The sequence below is a fragment of the Lepisma saccharinum genome, assembly GCF_977018435.1.
Source record: "Lepisma saccharinum chromosome 15 unlocalized genomic scaffold, izLepSacc3.1 SUPER_15_unloc_1, whole genome shotgun sequence".
In the NCBI taxonomy this organism is placed as follows: Eukaryota; Metazoa; Arthropoda; class Insecta; order Zygentoma; family Lepismatidae; genus Lepisma; species Lepisma saccharinum.
This window is the reverse complement of record NW_028142892.1, coordinates 1,283,253-1,304,419: the sequence shown is the minus strand read 5'-3', so window position 1 is coordinate 1,304,419 and position 21,167 is coordinate 1,283,253. Positions and strand designations below refer to the sequence as shown.

Below are 21,167 nucleotides of genomic sequence, written 5' to 3'. Positions count from 1 at the left end.
TAGCCTGTAGATATTCTACAGGGTGGCCAGAAAGTCCCTTTACACCTCCACTAATTTCATCCCTACATGAATAATATTTACAGTTAGTTGTCCAAAACATCCGTATGTGCACCTCCATGATCCCTGCACAGCTTGATACGCCCATTGATGGCCATTGGCCGGAATGCGTGCAGGCCTAAGTACATTTTAGTATGGACCTGCATTGTGCTCCTTGCATTTCCAAGTTCTGCAGAACGCTTTCTGGTCGACTTGCAGGATGAATGCATCACTGACACCGGGTTGATGGACGACCAGAACGAGGGGCATCCAAAACACTTCCCAGGCGAAAAGCTTTCTTCTCCCACGTGATCAAAGTCTTCACGACTTGGTGGCTCCTTACCGAACTGTTCACGAAACCTATCCATCACCTGCGGCATATTTTCGTTGTTGTGCTTCCGTTCATGGACCCACACAATTGTCACTAAGCGCTCCTCCAAAGTGAAGGCACTGGTATCTGCCATTGTTGTTCACCAAACATGGAAAGGCGCGACAATGAACTGTCAACGCACAGACCAAAGACAGACTTTATTCTCCTTCTGCGGGCAGTCACGTGGCAGTTACGTGGCAATTCACGTGAGGAGCAGTGTTGCCATATCAATGATCAGGATGGGAGGTAAAAACCTTAAATATCTTACCATCTTACATTGTTACACGCATTTAGTTCGGGTGTAAAGAGACTTTCTGGCCACACTGTAGCTGAGGATTAAGATTAAGATTTATGCTCCTTGCACCAAATGGAGGTAGCACCGGCCAGTAGAATGTACCCCCAGATGTAGGATTGCATGACCAGGTTATGGTACTCATTCGTAGCTCCCTAATTTGCCCATGGTGGTGGATGACCACGAGTCCCATACATAGGCTGAAATCTCAGGAGAAAAGTTGTTACGCTTTCCCCAGGGTACTTGATTGATTTGTTGTTTTAAGTCCACTTTATGCCCAGGAAAGCTAATCGAGACTGGATCTACAGTTTAAAGCGGGATCTGAACCAATGTGCCATGTGCCTCCACAGCGTATCAAACCTGGGACCCCTCGATTACAAGACGATGACGTTACCACTACGGCATCGGGCCCAGGATACTCCAAACTGAGCACGTCTCATAGCCAGAGCCCAAGGGTTGCACCTTAAACTTTTTCATAACTTCCATAATTTCATGATTTCTTTTACAATGTAATTGATTAATTCATTTTATGTTTGAGACCATTTCTTTCAAGAATATTTTTAAATTGATTGATTTGGATTATTATGCTTTGCTTTCCATCCACTTTTGGCTAATCATGATGATGAGATATGATGAAAGATCACTCATGGCTAGGCTCGGATTCGAACATGGGGCCTCTGGAGAAAAATATTTTTAAAGTACACTGTTCCTCAGTGTGTGTCTGAGTTGAACGGACGTGTTTTCGCGCAGCTCCTGAGTGCAGTGAAGTGTAACGGAATGGGAAACAGTGTTGTGCAGTGGCGCCTGGCTATAGGCGCGTGGAGCGGGAGGTGGAGGCCCCAATCGGGGCAAGCGACAGGGCAGCTCCCCGCTAAAGAAGTGCGTTTCCTTTTTGTGGCCATGATTACTCTGGTGCTATTAGTGTTGAGTGGCTTGGAAGAGAATCCTGGCCCCTGCACCATCGAGGACGTCATGGCAAAACTTGACTCCATGGACGAAAAACTTAACTCAGTGACCAAAGACACGGCCATGTTGAAGGGTGAAATATCCAAACTCACAAAGGAACTGAATGACACGAGACAAGAAAATGACAGGCTTAAGCAACAAGTGCTAATGAACGAGGACGCTATAGATAGATTGGAAAGTCAATCAAGAAGAAATAACCTCGTTTTCTACAACATAAGGGAGGAACGTGAGGAGACATGGGCCAGAACAGAAGACTTGGTAAGGGAGTTTTTATCAACGGAAATGGGAATCGAGACTGATGATTTCGACATTGACAGAGCGCATCGTCTCGGCAGGCCAAACGGACGGACCCGGCCAATAATTGTAAAATTGGCATTTTATAAAAGGAGGGAGGAAATTTTATTGAACAGTTATAGAGCCAAGAATACACCAGTCTATATCCAAGAAGACTACACGCGCCGAACGCGGATGGTACGTTCAGAAGCAAAAGCTCGCGGTCAACATGCTAAATTGCAATATAACAAGCTACTCATAAATGGAAAACCATTTACTTTGGAAGAACTGAAATCCAACGTCTCGTCAAAACCAGTTCCAGCAAGTTCCAGAAACGCAGAAGTAAATTTGGCAACAACTTCGGACAAAGGACCCCGATCGTCTCCAGGAAAGAAGGAAGTCGTCGACCTCGGCGGAAACAGCAGGACTCCCCCCACCCCTTCACACAGTGGACAATCGCCAGCGTCTGGAACTGCATCTGATAGAACGTGGACGTCAAAAACCCTCAGGCCATGAGTTTCGGAAGGTGCGTGCAGTTTCTATGGAGGGATGAAGACGAAGGCCGAGTCTCGGAAGCAAGTTGGAAATCCCCACCCCCTCCCAAATCCCACCCCTCCCCCAAGTGACGTGGTAGCAGTGACAGCAACGGAGGAAGAATGTCAGCCCGGGGGCAACTCCCACAAACATAAACACGTAAGTTCTCAGACTAAAATATTTAGCATAGTGTACCAAAATGTTCGCGGGTTGCGTACCAAAATGCAAGTGTTCTCTCGGAACATATTATCTAACAACTACAGCATCGTAGCAATTACAGAGACTTGGCTTAATGAAAACCATCTAAGCACGGAACTTTTTGATGATCGCTATAACGTGTTCCGATCTGACAGGAACGCGACCGACTCTGGGAAAAATCTGGGCGGGGGTGCTCTTCTGGCAATTCATAACAAATACGCAGCGACGCTCGTAGGCAAATTTAACGACGACCCTAACGTCGACTCATTGCTTGTGAAAATTGTAATTCATGGACTGCCTACCTTATACATCTGTATTGTTTACTTTACTCCATGCTGTAATGACATGTCTTACAACTTATTTTATAATTTTCTTGAAAGGCATTGTAGACCCGCACATAACATTCTCCTCATAGGGGATTTCAACATCCCTTGCATAACAAGCAACGAATACAACCTCGTTAACGCCACTCCTGTATGTCGCGACTTATACAATCAAATGTGCTTTTTTCAATTACGCAGCGTAAATAACATTCAAAATAGTAACGGCAAAACTCTCGATCTTGTGCTAAGTAACGTTTTTGGCATGCAGTTGACACGAGAAACTCAGCCACTCGTGCCTGAGGATAAGCATCATCCTTGTCTCGTAATCGAAATAAAGCACAGAAAAAGGACACAGAGTAACCATCCACCAAACAACCTCTCGTACAATTTCAAAAAAGCTGACTTTAACAAACTATACAACAAACTATCGGTCGTTAACTGGGATACACTAAAACTCTGTGATAACGTAAACGAAATGACAGATATGTTTTACAACATAATATACGAAGCATTTGACGCGTGCATCCCCTTAAGACGCCTAACCCCTTCTAAATATCCATGCTGGTTTACCGCCAATATAATTAAAAAAATAAAAGCAAAGGCTCACCACCACCAAAAATGGAAGCAAAACGTAGGTAACCCAGTTCACCATGCCAACAAATTTAAAGAACTCAGAAAAGCAATCAAAAAAGAAATATCAGCCGCCCATAATAATTACTTGTTCGACATCGAAAGCAATATTCAAAGTGACCCGTCACTTTTCTGGTCGTACATAAATCGCAACAGGCAAAACAAACAGTTTCCAGTTTCTTCAAACAATGAACCCATATTAAACCTGAATACCGTCATTGATGAATTTGCGAAATACTTTCAATCTGTGTATGCAAACAATACGGCAAAGTATAACCTCGAGATCATGGCGGGGCACACAGAGTGCAAAACGCTAGATTCACTCAACATTCAGATAATCAGTATGTTTGAAATTGAAGCAGCTGTTAAAAAATTAAAGCCAAAGAAGTCGGCGGGGCCAGACAAAATCCCACCCTACATCTTCAAAGGATGTGTAGACATTTTAAAAATTCCACTCTTTATTATCTACAATGCGATATTATCGTCTATGCAGTTTCCCGAACGGTGGAAAGTTACTGCTGTATGTCCAGTACCGAAATCCTCGGAGAACAGAAACATACAAAACCATCGTCCTATAGCTCTTTTATCTGCCCCTGCTAAAATATTTGAGCAAATCTTATATTGCCACATATATAACAATGTCAAAGAAACTTTTTCTGAATACCAGCATGGCTTTCTGCCCAACTGCTCAATAGAAACAAACCTTGGCGAGAAACTGCATTATATAAGCACGGTGCTAGATGATGGGGGGCAGGTGGATGTAATATACACTGATTTTTCCAAAGCCTTTGACACTGTAAATCATGATGTACTTCTAAGTAAATTGGGCACTTTCAACTTTTCCCTTCCCCTCAGGAAACTTATGGCGTCATATTTAATGAACAGAAAACAATATGTCTCGTATAAAGGCCACACATCCAGCGAATTTCTAGTACGTTCCGGAGTACCTCAAGGGTCCAACATAGGACCTCTTCTCTTTCTTCTATTAATCAACGATTTACCAGAGCATTTGATTAATTCTAGAAAACTGTTATTTGCAGACGACCTGAAATTCTTTCAAAGAATAAAAAATATTGAAGACTGTGTCTGTCTACAACAAGACATAAATAGGTTGAGTGCGTGGTGCTTGTGCAACGGTCTTTCTCTTAATGCAGCAAAATGCTATTCCGTTACTTACTCTAAACAAAAAACGATCTTAAATTTTCAATATAAACTTAATAATACCAATCTAAAAAAATCTGAAACAGCAAAGGACCTAGGAATATATTTTGACTCTAAGCTAACTTTCACTCACCATATTAACAAAGTAATAGGCAACGCTTACAAACTTATCGGGTTCATTATTAGAATGGGCAGAGACTTTCGAGACACCCAAAAACTTAAGGTATTATATTACTCATTAGTGCGTTCAAAACTTGAATTCGGGTCTGTTGTATGGAACACTGACAGTATAGTACAGACTACAAAAATAGAGCGAGTACAATCAAAGATGCTACGTTATATGAAGTATAAACTTGAAGGTACTTATCCCAAATTTGATTCGTACAGTAATCTAATAGAGGAGCTCCGAATGCACAGGCTTGACGATCGAAGGACAGTGCGCGACCTGCTGCTGCTCTGGAAAATATATAATGGAAAACTTCGCTCTCCTCTTTGGATCTCACAATTTAAATTACGCGTTCCTAACAATAAAACGCGACCCAATCATCAAACTTTTTTTGTGAATAGAGCGCGAACAAACATTGTCAAGAAATCCCCTATCTGGAGAATGAGTATTCTCTACAATGCCTTAGAAAAGCGTAACAAAAATATTGATTTGTTCTCTATGCCATATATACAATTTAAAAACTGTGTAATGAAAACAATATCAAATAACAGTCACTGAAGCATGTATAAAAACCTGTATCTCTGAACTCTCTAACTGGGCGCCAGCCTGTTGAGTTCATTATTGAAAATAAATAAATAAATAGATCGCAATTGCTGGAATTGTATTCTTGAAAATTGACAATAACAGGGTGTCTACAATTTTGTAAAAGTAAAATTCCAGACTTTTCCAGAGCAAGGAGCAAATCATTAGCAAAACTAATATACAAGAACATGCACCTAAGAAGGATAAACAGGATGGCCACTCTAGGACTATGATAAAATTCAAGTATAATTCCCGGTTTTCAAGGTGAACTTCCCAAAAATTCAAGGGTACAAGCAGATGTATTCTCTATTTCAACATTACGAATAACCCCCCCCCCAACACATATATTTCATATTTTGGATGCGTGCGACTTACTCACTATCATATATAAGCGTAAAATCAAAATTTGTTATTTACTTACGTACAGTGAGTATATACTTGTTCAAGACAACGTTTTGGTGGCTGCTGTTTTAAGTCCACTTTATGCACAGTAAGGCTAATCGGGACTGGACCTACTGTTTAAAGTGGGATCCGAACCACTTGTGCCTCCACCGGGTATCGAACCCGGGACCCCTTGATTACAAGGCAATGACGCTACCACTGCGCCATGGGGGAGGCCACGTTTTGGTGGCAACTGCCCCCTTCTTCAGGTCAAAAAGTCGGCTTTATGGAGATCCACAAAGCTTCGTCATTTAGAAAGGATATAGGTTTTTACATGGACAGGTTGAATGCTTGGATAACAAATGACTACAACAGAACTATTCCCGTAAACCCGACCTTTTGACCTGAAGGGGGCAGTTGCCACCGAAACGTTGTTGTAGACAAGTATATACTCATAAGTAAATAACAAATTTTGATTTTACGCTTAAACACATATGAATGGCTTATTGCAGAAAGGGACCGGAGTCACATTTTTTAGGTATCGGAGTAAATGGTATTTTTTATTTTCCTAGTTACAGACACATCTTTCAGTGCAGAAAGGACATCAGTCACACGAGGCTATAGCTAAGAAAATGCACAGTGAAAAGTGTACTTTAATGTACTGACTCGGGTCCTTTTCTGCAATAAACTTAGCCGTATTTATACGTTGTACGAACTGTGTACGCTAATCTGTAATGCAGCTCGGGGCGGTAAAAATACTGTCAAACTTATTGACACCAGTAACATTATTGGTTTCGCAACGTGGTGGCCTCATGTCAACAAAAAAAATGTGGCATCTGTAAAACTACTATGTGTTCCTACAAGAAGAGGCAGTATTTTCAGATTTCCAAGTATCATTACTTTGAATACTGTGTTGAACATAAGGGTACTGAATTCATCAAAGGTTTGACATCTCACACCTTCTATCTAAAGGTGCAAGAATTGTAATTCCTATGTCATGTACTTTCCCTGTTGCACGTATGCTGATCAAGCTTACTAAATTGAAGGACATACGAACTGCCTTGTCGTATGTACCAGACGACGTCAAAGGATTTTATGAAGATATTCTTCAGTGGCCAACTACAAACGGCAATGTAACAGACTCAGATGTAGAGTAACACATGCATGCATGAGCTCGTACGTTATTGTACTTCAAACACCGACAATAAAGTCCAGAAAATGCAGTACACTGTCATTTATTGATGAATCTATAATTTTCTGTGGCATATATAACATAACCTAACCTAACCTAGCTTATGTGGCAACGACAAACGGGCATGTGTAGCATATTTATCGTCTTATTTCTCACAGTTTCCACTTTTATTGCAGAAAGGTACCGGAGTCACAACTCCACTGTCTCTAGCAGCATACTGCAGGGGGGTGCATTGAGGGTTGCAAAATTAACTATTCATAATGCTGAATATTTGAGCCAACAACGGTACATTTCTTTCTTACACTATCAATATTATATGATTTTTCTTGCTTTTCTCAGAATTGTGCAAAAGTGACCCAGGTCCCTTTCTGCAATAAGCCATTCATATATATTAACAATAAAAAAAGTCTGTGCAATTCCAATGTATCCAAAAATTCTAATTCAATTCAACTGTATATATGTATATTAAATTTAAGGTGCAAAGTTTACATTTGCCATTTCACATACTCAAACTTGAAATACATCAACAAACACACACAAATGTTATGGGGGTACAGTAATCTACGAAAAATTGTTAATTGCATAAGAAATTCAAATTTACCTAATCAACTTCAAGATATTCTATCTTGCAATAATCTTCCGTATGTCAGGTAGATTGTTCTGAAAAGGACACTAGCAAAGCAAATGGATTCAGAGAATTCTGTTTTATTTTCCAGCCAGCTTTCTTTTCATTTCCTTTCTCGGCAAAAATGAAAGCTAGTGTGAAAAACTTGCCAGGGTATTAATAAATATGTAATAAATTCAATGACATTTGGATTAATAAAAGTTGCAATTTTTAAGCAGAATTCACTCATAATTCCCTCAAGCCAATAATTGACGCATAATTCCCGGAATTCAAGGAATTACCGGAGAGTAGCCACTCTGATAAAATAAACATGCTTACAATCCCACGCATTCACAGTATATACACAGAATATTCACTTCACATTATAACAGGAAAGAAAAACTGAACAGTGAATGGCTTCTGGGTAGGGGAAGGAAGGAAGAGTAAGAAGTGGGCTTTTACGCGATTCTTCCACTTATTGACTGATGACAAAGAACTTTTATCTTCTAAAATAGATTGATTGATTTTCTTTATTTTACTTTGCTTTTTGGGCCACTTTTGGCTAATTGCGAAGATGGGGATGAGTGATATGATGAAATTGATGAAAGGAGACTCACAAACATCCATGCCCAAGCCAGGATTCAAACCCGGGACCCCTAGCATCGTAGTGCAACTTGCTAACCACTTTGCTATGGGAGTCGACTTTTATCTTCTAAAAATTCTTAACAATTACAAGTGATAGTTATAGTAAAATGTCATAATATTTTACTTCAGACATCCTCAAAAAATCGCAACAAGAAAGTGGTCAGTACCAATAACCACTTATAGTACTACATTTCTACATCAGAGTTAAAAACTGAACTGAAGCTTGGTTCGTCTACAACAGATGTAAAATGTAACTTCTCTATTTGTAGAATATTTAGTTCCTAGTTTTAATTTTTAAAAAAGAAAATAAGGAGAAAAGATTCAAAGTAATTCAAATACAGTAAAAAAATATTCTTGCATAGTATAAAGTTCAAGATAATTTATCCATTATCGCTAATGACTTTTATAAAGCTTAATTTTCCATTGTATCCTAGAATTCAAAATTGAGGACTTACTTTCAGCACACTCCCACTTTCACTTGGATGTCCAAATAAATTCAGAAATGACGAGGAAACTGATGATTTTCCTGCAAGACATTGAAGAAAAAAAACCTCAATAAAATATATGACAATTGACACCTGAATAGCAATTTGACAATTACGATGGACATTGTGTTAATGGGACTCTGGATTGAAAAAATTTGGTTGGTGATAGTCATTGAATAGCCTCACTGCAATGGCTTACGAGGTCAAGGGAAAAAAAAAAGAAGAGATAAACTAACACACTTCAATACGCGCCATACAAGAAGAGGAGTATGGCATTAAAAGAAATTTTTTACATCACGTGCCAGCAACATTCTTGTTAAAAAACCACACAAACAGCACAATATGAAACACTCTAAAAGGTTGTCTACTCTCAGATTAAAAATTATAGATACTCAAGTTTGGACTCCAATTAAAAATAAACCAGTAGACCTACATTACAATGAGTTACACCAAAATTTTATCTTATTCAATTCTTCATTAATTTATGCTAACAATTTTTTTTTTCAAGTATGCCTTCTATTTTTTATTGTCGTAAGAACAAGAAAAGGCCTTTTTTTTAGTTTTACAAACAATCGCACGTTTGAAATTCTGAAAATCAAAAATGGGTTGTCCAAACACAATGAAATTTTAGTAGGGTGCAGGCAGAATGGTTCTAAACGCAATTATTAATTTTCAGGTTTTCAAAATTTCTCTACTTGATTTGATTTACTTAACTTCTTGTGCCACTTTTGGCTAATTTGCGAAGATGTGGATGAGTGATGGTATGATGAAATTGATGAATAGACATCACAAAACGTCCATGCCCAAGTCAGGATTCGAACCTGGGACCCCTAGCTTGCAGCGCGATGTGATAACCACTCTGCCACAGGGGAAGGTTCAAAATTTCTTGGAAAAGCCATTTTTAGCAATTTGTGAAACAATTATTTCTTAGTATTGGGTAGTCTGAGAAATACAATCTTGGTCTTGTTTTAAACTTCTTTGCATCTGTTTTTAAAATGCACTATCATTGTGAATTCACATTGAGAAACCGATTTTACACAGATTTTTATTCAGCGGAGTAAAGCTCTATGTGGAACGTGGTTTGCCCAGTACATCTCTGCTTACATCTCCACCTCTCTTTGTCGGCAACACAGCACACAGCAATGTCCGTTGAACCGCTGAAACTGCCGGCGAACGCTGCGAGTCAATGCTTGCTATGTTGCCGCGTTCCACGTACAGCTTTACTCCACTGAATAAAATGTGAATTCAATGTGAATTCACAATGATAGTGCATTTTAAAAACAGATGCAAAGAGCTTCAAAACAACACCAAAATTGTATTTGTAGGACTTCACAATACTAAGAAAATGTCGTTTTGTAAAACTGAAGAAAACTTGTTTTTTAAGAAATTTTGAATACCTGAAAGTTAATAGTTGTGTTTTAAACCTTTCTGCCTGCACCGTCCTAAAATATCATGATCGGAAAACTCGTTTTTGATTTACAGATCTTCAAAGATAGCGATCCATTGTAAAATTTAAAAACACGGCCCTTTTTTTGTTCTCATGACAATAAAAAATTGAAGCCTACTCGAAAATAAGTTTGGTTAGGATGGATTAACGCAGAATTGAATAAGCTAAATTTTGATGCAACTCATTTTTATGTAGGTCTACTGGTTAATTTTTAATTGGAGTCCAACCTCAAGTATCTATAATTTTTAATTTCATAGTAAGCTTTTGACTAATCCTCTGAGTCACACTCAGGGCTGGTCAAGACAAGACAAAGAAGACAGGTCGAAGCTACTTGCTGCATCTGCCAGAATATGTTATTGCGGTCTTGCAGTGTTTATAAGTTCCTGGTTGTTCCAAATGATGGCTGAGGAGGATGGGTTTTTCAGTTTGAATGTGTTGTACCATGGCAAATAAGGATTCCCACATAAATTGTCGTTGAGATGATTTGTATTTTTAACCATGTGTACACCTTCCTTAATGCCCCATTCTATTCTTTCCTTTCGCTTGAGCTAAAAAGCAATCTTGTGGTAACTGATGGTTCGTTTCTGTTACGTGTTCTATGTGGTATGAGAATCTGTCCTTGTTTGCATTAGCCTATATATTTCCTGTTGCATATTTCCTGACATATACATAAGAAAGAAAGTTCTTCCAGGGTTAGAGCTTGCCAACACAACAAGACCATCTTTCATAGACACAGCAAGTAGAGTCATCGGAACCTCGGCCACATTTTCTTCACTGTATCTCAACCAGCCCTGACGATGACTCTGAAATGGAGTTGAAAGCTTGGACAAATTTTAAAGTGTCCTCTGTCATTCTGTTTGTGTGGTTTTTAACAGGAAGATGAGGAGTGTTGGCTAGACTCTTAATAGTTACTTCCTGGACAGCCTCACATGCTCTGACAGTCATTTGACAGCCATGTAGTACTTCTTCCTCTTCATTATAAAAAAAATTAAATAGGGTTGGGCCGTAAATTTCCATCTGGCAAGAGAACGGACTTGGATATTCTATTTTTGTCTTTTCCATCGAAAGCCGAGGGTCACATGAACAGCTGAACCAATCGGCTTTCTCCAGTTGCTGTGGGGAGGGGAGTTCTCGTGGTATTCTGCATTGCCAAATTTTTCGTTTTGGCTCGTTTTTGAAACAGGTGGCACTCTCATCAAAGCCAGCATGGCGAAGCCTAATGGTTGCCACCACATAGCAAGCAAATGGGTCTCCGATTCACTGCCTCTCCCTGAAATGCGAGCGAAGAGGGCTTGTTGACAGGAAGAGGTGTCATGCACGACTGGACAAAAATCACGCGTGTAGCAACCGGTTGCAACACTGCTTTTTACCCCCTTGAACAGGGGGCGGAAAGTCTGGGTTTCCTCAAGTCCATTCTCTTGCCGGAACCACTTTACTTTTTTTCAATCCCACTTTAACTGTAGGTCCAGTCCCAATTAAAACTTCAACTCAATCAATCAAGCTGCTAAAATAAACTAAACTAAAACTGCTGCTGCTGCTACTACTACTACTACTAGTGATGATGATAACAATATAATTTAAAATACCGATAATGCAATAATTTTAAAAATGAACCCCCCTTGACAAACTTCTGCATATGCCACTGGTCTGTGTCACAATATTTTTGAGGGGGTGTCCTCGACCGACCTCCGGTAGGAAACTTTCTTTCTGGTGACGCCAATGGCGATTACCACTTTCAACAAATACCAATAACAACATTGATGTAGATACTCATCAATTTTCATCACTAAAACAGTAACAATCAAAGTTGTTCAAACCCATGGCATATCCAGGGGTGGGTCAAGGAGGTTAGGACCCCACCCCCAAATTCCTTTAATTTTTTTGTGGATTCTGAAAATAACATTAACTAAAAGTTTGTTTTTTTTTAGTTTCACACTGAGTAGTGATACCATACATCAGCTGAAAAACTGACTTCTGTGAAAAACTGTTTTGGTACAGTAAGTGAAGTTGATGTGTGTTTCTTTTTAAAAATTATACATGCAGAGGTAAAATACTAAAAATAAATATATTGCACTATGTGTCAGACATTAAAAATAAAAACTATTGTCAATGTGTGAAACTCGATTTCTAGAAAAACACGATTCACTTCATGTTTTTGTTAAATTTCTTGAACTTTGTCAGTTAAGTGGAGCTGTCCGAGTGAACCATCACTGATTTTCTAGCCGCAGTTGAAAAGGGGGACTTTCATAATTGTACTCTGTATCTGAGAGAAATTTTGAAGTTGTGAAAGTATTTAGAGCCCTCATCACAATTTAGCCTCTGCTCTTTCTTAGCCAAGAAATGTCACAGAAAGTTCAGAGAAAAATTTCACACTGCTTCTGAAAAGTGTCAACAGGCATTCAATTCTGAAATTACAAATCGAAGAATAACCAAACACATTAATAATAATAATAAACGACATAACTACGAATCATCGTATTATTAATGAGGGGGACATGCCACTGGCCTTGGAGGATGGGCACCCCTGGCTGGATCTCTCCCAAATATTCTTTCTGGATACGCCTCTGGTTGAAACTATTGATTATTATTAACAAATAAGCATTCCATCTCAGTAATCAGGGTTGTTCAGAGTGGCTACTCTAGGACCTTGATAAAATTCAAGTATAATTCCCGGTTTTCAAGGTGAACTTTCCAATAATTCAAGGTTACAAGAACATTTTCGTTTGAGTTGCTGTTTTAAGTCCACTTTATGCACAGTAAGGCAAATCGGGACTGGACCTACAGTTTAAAGTGGGATCCGAACAACTTGTGCCTCCACCGGGTATCGAACCTGGGACCCCTTGATTACAAGGCAATGATGCTACCACTGCGCCATGGGGGAGGCCCTAAGGATACAAGAACATGTTTTCTCTGATTGAACCTTATGTATTACCACCTCGCACCACACACACATAGACATACGCAAATATATTAACAATATAAAGGGTCTCTGCGATTCCAATTTATCCAAAAATTCTAATTCAATTAAATTAAATGGTACATATATTTAAAATATATAATTCAAGGTGCAGAGTTTACATTTGCCATTTCACATACTCACACTCGAAATACATCTACAAACACAAGTCACAAATGTTACGGGATATATTTGGTCTAGGAATTAATTCGTGCAGTTGTTATGCACACATTGAAGCTGTAGTTCAAACACAAAATACATAAATATCTTAAGAAAAATATTGTCCATCGCGAGCCACCACTTTCGCCCATCTGTCAGGCAAGTTACGGATTCCGTGGCGAAAGAAGTCCTCATCCTTTGAAGCAATCCAGTCAGAGACCCATTTTTCGATATCTTCTGAAGAAGTGAACCGCTGTCCAATCAAATTGTTATTCATGCAATCGAACAAGTAGTAGTCCGAAGGAGCAACGTCTGGTGAATATGGCGGGTGGGGTAAAACTTCCCATCCGACATTTTCTAAATAGGTTTTGACCGGTTTTGCGACATGTGGGCGAGCGTTATCATGTTGAAAAATAAGTTTATCATGTCTGTTCTCCCATTATGGTCGTTTCCTGGCCAGAGCTTGCTTCAAACGCATTAATTGTCGTCGATAACGTTCTCCATTAATAGTTTCACCCGGTTGCAGCAGCTCATAGTACACCACACCTTTCATATCCCACCATATGCACAGCATAACCTTTGCACAGTGAATATCTCGTTTCGCTTGTGATGGACCTGGTTCACCTGGCTTCACCCAGGCCTTTTTTCGTTTCGGGTTCTCGTAATGGATCCACTTCTCATCGCCAGTAACAATGCGATGCAAAAACCCCTTTCTTTTCTGTCTTTGAAGCAGCAATTCGCAAATGGTTTTTCGTCTTTCAACGTCTCTGTCTTTCAATTCATGTGGAACCCAATGTGACATCTTTTGAATCATTCCCATGGCTTTGAGGCATTTGGAAACTGTTGTTTGATCAACGCCTAATGCTTCTGCAAGTTCTTCCTGCGTTTGACACGAATCCTGATCGAGCAATGCACTCAATTCTTCGTCTTCAAATTTTTTTGGCTGTCCAGGTCACTCTTGGTCTTCCAGGCCGAAATCACCACTTCTAAACCATGCAAACCACTTCTGACACGTTCGCTCAGCTAGCGCATGGTCACCATACATTTCCACCAAAATACGATGACTTTCGGTAGCACTTTAAAGTAATGTTAGCATGTTAGCATGTTAAAGTAATGAAGCAGAACACCCCGCAAAAACAATTTACCTGGCACGAACTGCGCCATGTTCAGTTGACTACAAAATGCTGTTGTTGACGCGTCAATCAACTGCCCTATACTACGAACAATGCATGCTGACAGGAGTTTTCAACGCATGTGTGGCTACAAGGAACTGTGGGACGATACACTCGTTATGCCATCTCTTGTCCAGTCGCACGAATTAATTCCTAGACCAAATACTAATATACGAAAAATTGTTAATTGTATAAGAATTTCACACTCTAATTTACCAACTTCTAAATATCTTGCAATAATATTCCGTCTGTCATAGATTGTTTTGCAAAGGACATTAACGAAGCAAAAGGATTGAGAGAATTCTGTTTTATTTTCCAGCCAGCTATCTTTTATTTTCCTTCCTCGATAAAAATAAAGCCTCAACTGTGAAAAACTTGCCTCAGGGCATTAATAAATATGAATAAATTCGATGGGATTGGTATTAATAAACGTTGCCATTTTTCACGTCTACAGAGAAAAATTCACGTATAATTCCCGGAGAGTAGCCACCCTGTTGTTACAATTTTTTGCTACTGAAATTCTCAGGCATTTCCTTGTTTTCCAGTGCAAAAATGAAATTTTTCCAGCCATATTTATTATCATGGTTTTTGCAGGTCCATTAATTATGTTCACTTTCGTCACAGTTGAAAACTTAAAATCCAAAAAAAATGTAAAATCTCGGAAAATTTTATAGCATTTCGCTATGTTGGGACCATGAGGATTGAGTGTACGAGGCACATCCAGAAAGTAAGTTTCCCTATTTTTTCCCCGTGAAAGTAAACATACTGAGCTGTGTAAATTGCGCATGCGCAGCAGAGCTAAGACGTATCAATCATATGCCAGGCGGACAGATCCCACCCGGCGCCAGTAGCGAGGCAGCAGTGGTCCGAAGTGGAAGCTCGTATTCCTTCTCCTGCCGCATGCCAGTAGCGATGCAGCAGTGGTCCGAAATGGAAGCTTATTCCTTCTCCCGCCGCATGCGAGGTTCGGTCGGTGATAAAGTTCCTGAATGCACAAAGCATTGCGCCAATTGACATTCATCGTCAGCTCTGTGAGGTCTATGGGCCGAACATTATGAGTAAGCAGATGGTGGGTCGCTGGTGTCAGCAGTTTTCGGAAGGTCGTCAAAGTGTCCATGATGAAGAGCGCAGTGACCTTACAGTCCTGATCTGGCTCCCAGCGATTTTCACGTTTTCTTGCACCTCAAGAAATTCCTGTCCTCCGGTGAGCGTTTTGGCAACGATGAAGAGCTGAAGACGTCTGTCACATGCTGGTTTCATTCACAGGCGGCAGAGTTCTACAACAGTGGGATCCAAAAGTTGATACGACGATACGACAAGTGTCTTAATTCTGGTGGTTGCTATGTTGAAAAATAGCTGAAACTTTGCTGTACCTCTTGCCAATAAATGGTTTCCTGAAACTATGTTGGTTTATTTTTAAAAATATAAGGAAACTTACTTTCTGGATGCACCTCGTATAATGCAGGAAAATGTAAAACAGGGGAACGGCAAATCGGGGTTCCACTGTATATAGTATGTCCAGAAAGTAAAGTCCATTTGCAAATTGTGCTTCAGCAGTACTGTGATCATGAGGGTGTGCATGCGTGTACAAAGTTGTTTCATCTATTGGCAAGGCACACACACGTGAGTTGAAGGAAAGATAATAATGCAGACGCTTTGCAGTGAATTGTGATAATGTTAAAGATAATTGAAACACCTGTCGCATGTGAAGTGTGGTCTGTGATCCAATATTTGAATATGTCAGAAGCTAAAATGCAATGTTCGATCGGGGAGGTGTATGGGTACTCCTAGATTATGAGTGCCTCCTCATACAGTAAAACCTGTCTATCCCGGAACATGATGGCTCAGAGCAAAATTTTCAGTCTTAACAGTTTTTCTTCTTATACAGGGTTGACTTTAAGTACAGTATAGAGTGCTGCAGGAAATAATGGAAAGACAGATTTACATTTCGCATTACTTATAATGTAGAGTACTAATGCATGTACGTAAATGAATAAAAATGCGATATAGTCGCAATAAGCATAGCAGAGATTACAATTATGTAACTACACAACATCTTGGTACACTTTTTTATAGTATTGTAAGAATGTACAGTACGTACTTATGTATCTTTTCCCCACAGCTCCTTCAAAGTTGGTTGACATGTTTTGCTCATAACACGACCAAGTACATAGTTCTCTACATCTTGCAAGAGTTGTATCAATTCAGAGTCGTTGCGAGAAGCAGCGAATTCTTGTAGTTCGTTGACATTGAAGAGTGCATGTTTGTAACTGGATATCTTCAACTCGCGTGGCATTTCTTCTTCCCCTCTGTCATCCTCTTCTACAACATCATCGTCTTTTTCTTCAATGTGCTGCAGATGTAATGAATCGACAGCTTTCTCTACGTCCTGTCCTGTTGCCAATTCGCTGTCGAAATTTATTATGTCCTCAGCTGCAATTGATAAATTAAACATCCATGCCCATGCCAGGATTTGAACCCGGGACCCCTGGCATCGTAGCGCGATGTGCATAGAGGGAAAGAGAAGGATTGAAAGATGGAATAAGAGAGGTGAAGAAAGATTGAGATAAAAGTGAAGATAAAAGATAGAAACAAAGAGAGATAACAAGAAAAATAGAAAGATGACGAAAGATCAGAGGAGAAGTAGACAAAGAAAGGTGGAGAAAGATGGTAAGAGATGAAAGAAAGAAACGGAATCTTAACAGCTATGAGTATTGTAGCGCATTCTTTCATATCGACAATGTTACCGATAAGCGAGTGGCAACAGAGGCGTGTTACACTTACAGTATTGCATTGTTTTCTTGTGAGCGAAAAAAATAAAGGAAGAAATTTTCATCTTACTGAGAATAAAAACATCTCGTTGGTCTTTAAATAGTGTTCCGTTTCCACGTTAAGGAGGTTTCTGCCTTAAGCAGGTCATTTTCAGGTATAAAATCGGTCCATTCTGGGGACTTTTTTTTTCCGTATTTACAGGTTTCCTTCTTACAGAGGTTCCGGGATGTGCAGTTTTTACAGTATAAACAGTGTACATACTCTTATAACCAGGGGTAGAAAAATAAAGGGTGCCTGAATTAGTTTCAGTTTTTTCTGCCCCAGCATATAACTTTTACTGGATTGACTTGGTGTTTTAAGTCCACTTTATGCACAGTAAGGCTAATCGGGACTGGACCTACAGTTTAAAGTTGGATCGGAACCACTATGTGCCTCCACCGGGTATCAAATACGGGACCCCTAGATTACAAGGCAACATCAGAGAGGCCCTATACAGGGTGTTTCGTAAGTTCGTTTACAACGCTTGGGATGTGATTGTACGACTGAAAATAAGGTGGAAAGTTCATGTAACGAAATTCCGGAAACTGCTTTGTTGCCGAGTTATTGACGTTTGAAAACGAGGGAAAATGATTTTCCGAAGTGAATAATGGCAAAACGGGTGGAGAGAAGTCGTCGGTGTTGGGTGGTCCACTAAGAAATTGGGTACACTCTTGTCAAAAAATCACGCAGCAATGTTGTGAAATGTCGGCACAAGGGATTCCCCAAAGGACGCGAACGAAGATGTTGACGGGAGTGGTATCGACGAAAATGGGCATGTGTTGAATGGCACCAAAAAACAAAGAAAATATCCTGAGCGAATGGCACCATGACGTAAAAATGAAAAAAATGAACTGTCATAGGTTGCATACACTGAAGGGCAGATGGGTGTCCGTGTGATCTGGCGTTAAGTACCACATTTCCCGTTAGGGGCGCCAACAGTCTAGGTTTCCTCATGAAGGAGCGCACGTGTCTGTGCCATTCGTGCTTCAGGTGCTGTGCCAGCAGCAGATTGTTAAACATTCACTGTTGAATGGAAAGACGTGAGGTTCTTGGATAGTAGTGTTGGGCAAACATTTGACCTAGCAGTGTTACGTGTTCTTAGCCACAGCCCAACGTGTTCTGTGAAGTATACTAGTGTTAACAGCCATAAACACTTGTAGCCTGGTGTAAGGGATGGCTGCATACACATCCCAAGAGCTGGCGGACATGCATCTGATTTATGGGGAGGCTGGAGGTAATAGCCGTGCTGCAAGGCGTCTGTATGGGGCACGTTTTCCAAACAGGGTGTTACCATCGCACACCTTATTTCAAACTGTAGACACTCGACTTCGGGAAACAGGATCAGTGTTGCCACCTCATTGAGAAGTTGGACGACCGCGAGGTGTGCGAACACGGCGGTTTGTGGAAGATGTGCTAACTGCAGTGATGGATCATCCAGGCACCAGTACGTGCGTACTAGCCCATGAACGAAACACCTCCCATTTGAATGTGTGGCGAGTCCTGGAAGAAGAGGGGATGCACCCCTACAAATTGAAGAAAGTGCAAGAACTTTTACCTCGGGACTTTGGCCCACGTGAGGACTTTTGCCAATGGTTTGTTCATCAAATTGAAACTATCCCCAATTTTCAGAATATGGTACTATTGACTGATGAGGCTATCTTCACGAAAACTGGTGTGTTCAATAGTAAAAACAGTCATGTGTGGGAACATGAAAATCCACATGCACTGCTAGTGGCACATCATCAGCACAGATTTGCAGTGAATGTGTGGTGGGGGATACTGCATAACCATTTGTTTGGACCGTACATTCTCCCTGTTCACCTATGTGGACCCACTTATCAAGCATTTCTCAGTGAGGTTTTGCCTGAACTACGAGAGGACGTGCCCTTGGCACTGAGACAAAGACTGTGGTTTCAACATGACTGTGAAACCCCACATTTCGATCGGAATGTGCGCCATTTCCTCAATACCCTATTCGACAACCAGTGCATTGGCAGGGGAGGGCCTTTGCCATGGCCACCTCGATCGCCTGATATTACGCCCCTGGATTTCTTCCTCTGGGGAGAGATGAAACGCCTCGTTTACGAAACACCTGTCGTGTCAGCCGAGGACCTTGTTGCCCGTATCAATGTAGCTGCAGCATCGATAGCAGAAACGATGGGGTTGTTGGGTCGCACTAGACAATCCGTGATTCGCTGTTGTCGCCTCTGCTTGGAAGTACATGGTGGACACTTTGAAAACCGTCTGTGATGAGGTTCCCTTCACATCTCCATTAAGCATACTGTGTGCCCTTCAGGGTATGCAACCTATGACAGTTCATATTTTTTGTTTTTACGTCATGGTGCCCTTCGCTCAGGAAATTTTCTTTGTTTTTTGGCGCCATTCAACACATGCCAATTTTCGTCAATATCAGCTCACGCAGAACGCACACCCACCCCACTCCCGTCAACATCTTTGTTCGCGTCCTTTGGGGATTCCCTTGCACCAACATTGCACAACATTGCCGTGTGGTTTTTTGACAAGAGCGTACCCAATTTCTTAGTGGACCGCCCAACACCGACGACTTCTCTCCACCCGTTTTGCCATTATTCACTTTGGAAAATCATTTTCCCTCGTTTTCAAACGTCAATAACTCGGCAACGAAGCCGTTTCCGGAATTTCGTTACATGAACTTTCCACCTTATTTTCACTCGTACAATCACCTCCCAAGTGTTGTAAACGAACTTACGAAACACCGTGTATAACTTGTATATCTACACACAAAAAGGACACGAGTTTTACCCTCCCAAACACATCACCCTTGCAATGTCCCTGAATAAAATAACAAACTCACCTCCATGTATAAGGTTACTGAACAGCTGCTTGAAGCGGGCAACATTCACTGTGTCCTTGATGAAGGAATGCACAACAGAAACACTGAAAAATGTAAATAAATATGTATATTACAATATGATTTGGTACACAGGAGATGTGTTATGCAGAAATTTTAGCAAAAAATTAATTCTCTACCATTACTCAAACCTAAAGTGACCAACTTTCGACGGGAGATTTAGTCGCAACTAATTTTGCAAGTTTTTAGCGGTGCAATGTCACTCCATCAAATGTGTATGGAATCGACAATATTAAACAAAAGAATTAATTTATATGTTATATAATGTACAGATCACAATAGAGAATAAAATTTACAATTTACTTGATTCTTTGTCCTAACTCACATATACAGGCTGATTCTTATAGAACCGGCCTGATGAATTTGCTAATAATGCTGCAGGTGATGCATATAACAGATCAGAATTACGACATAATAATCCGTGGGCTGTGCTGACTTGAATGGTGTGCAGATGATCTGACAGGTGGCAGCACTTATGCTGCAAGGTTAAATGACAAATAGTGGTGGATGTACGAACTACATGTTTGCAGTGTCCAGGCGTCAGGTCCCCAAGATCATCCGACCCTACCAACCTGGATTTTTCTTGTGGGGTTTACTGAAGGACAGGGTGTATGCAAACAAACCATGTATGTGACAAGCTTTAAAGGACAACATTTCGGCTGAAATCAGGAACAACACTGGAGAAACACTGCAGTGAGCCATGGTGAATATGCAAAAGCAAGTGGAGGCGTGCTTTCTTGAAAACGGCAGACACTTTCAACACATGCTCTGATCACAATGAACAATGAACGACACACTATTCAAGGTATGTCATGTATAAATTACGTTAATATCTGCATGATATATTTTATATTACAGCTCATTTTGTTGGGCCGGTTCTATAAAAATAATCCT

General features: G+C 40.3%; 1 protein-coding gene across 1 annotated transcript in view; it reads right to left on the bottom strand.

Moving 5' to 3' along the window:
• LOC145982226 (uncharacterized) overlaps positions 1 to 21,167 on the bottom strand; it is a 119,690-nt gene that overhangs the window by 85,508 nt on the left and 13,015 nt on the right. Inside the window, exons 3-4 of the mRNA XM_083115796.1 lie at positions 20,217 to 20,299; positions 8,809 to 8,879 (exon numbers count right to left, since the gene is read on the bottom strand). Of these exons, the coding sequence (XP_082971922.1) occupies positions 8,809 to 8,879; positions 20,217 to 20,299 (154 nt within the window). The remainder of the gene's footprint in view (positions 1 to 8,808; positions 8,880 to 20,216; positions 20,300 to 21,167) is intronic.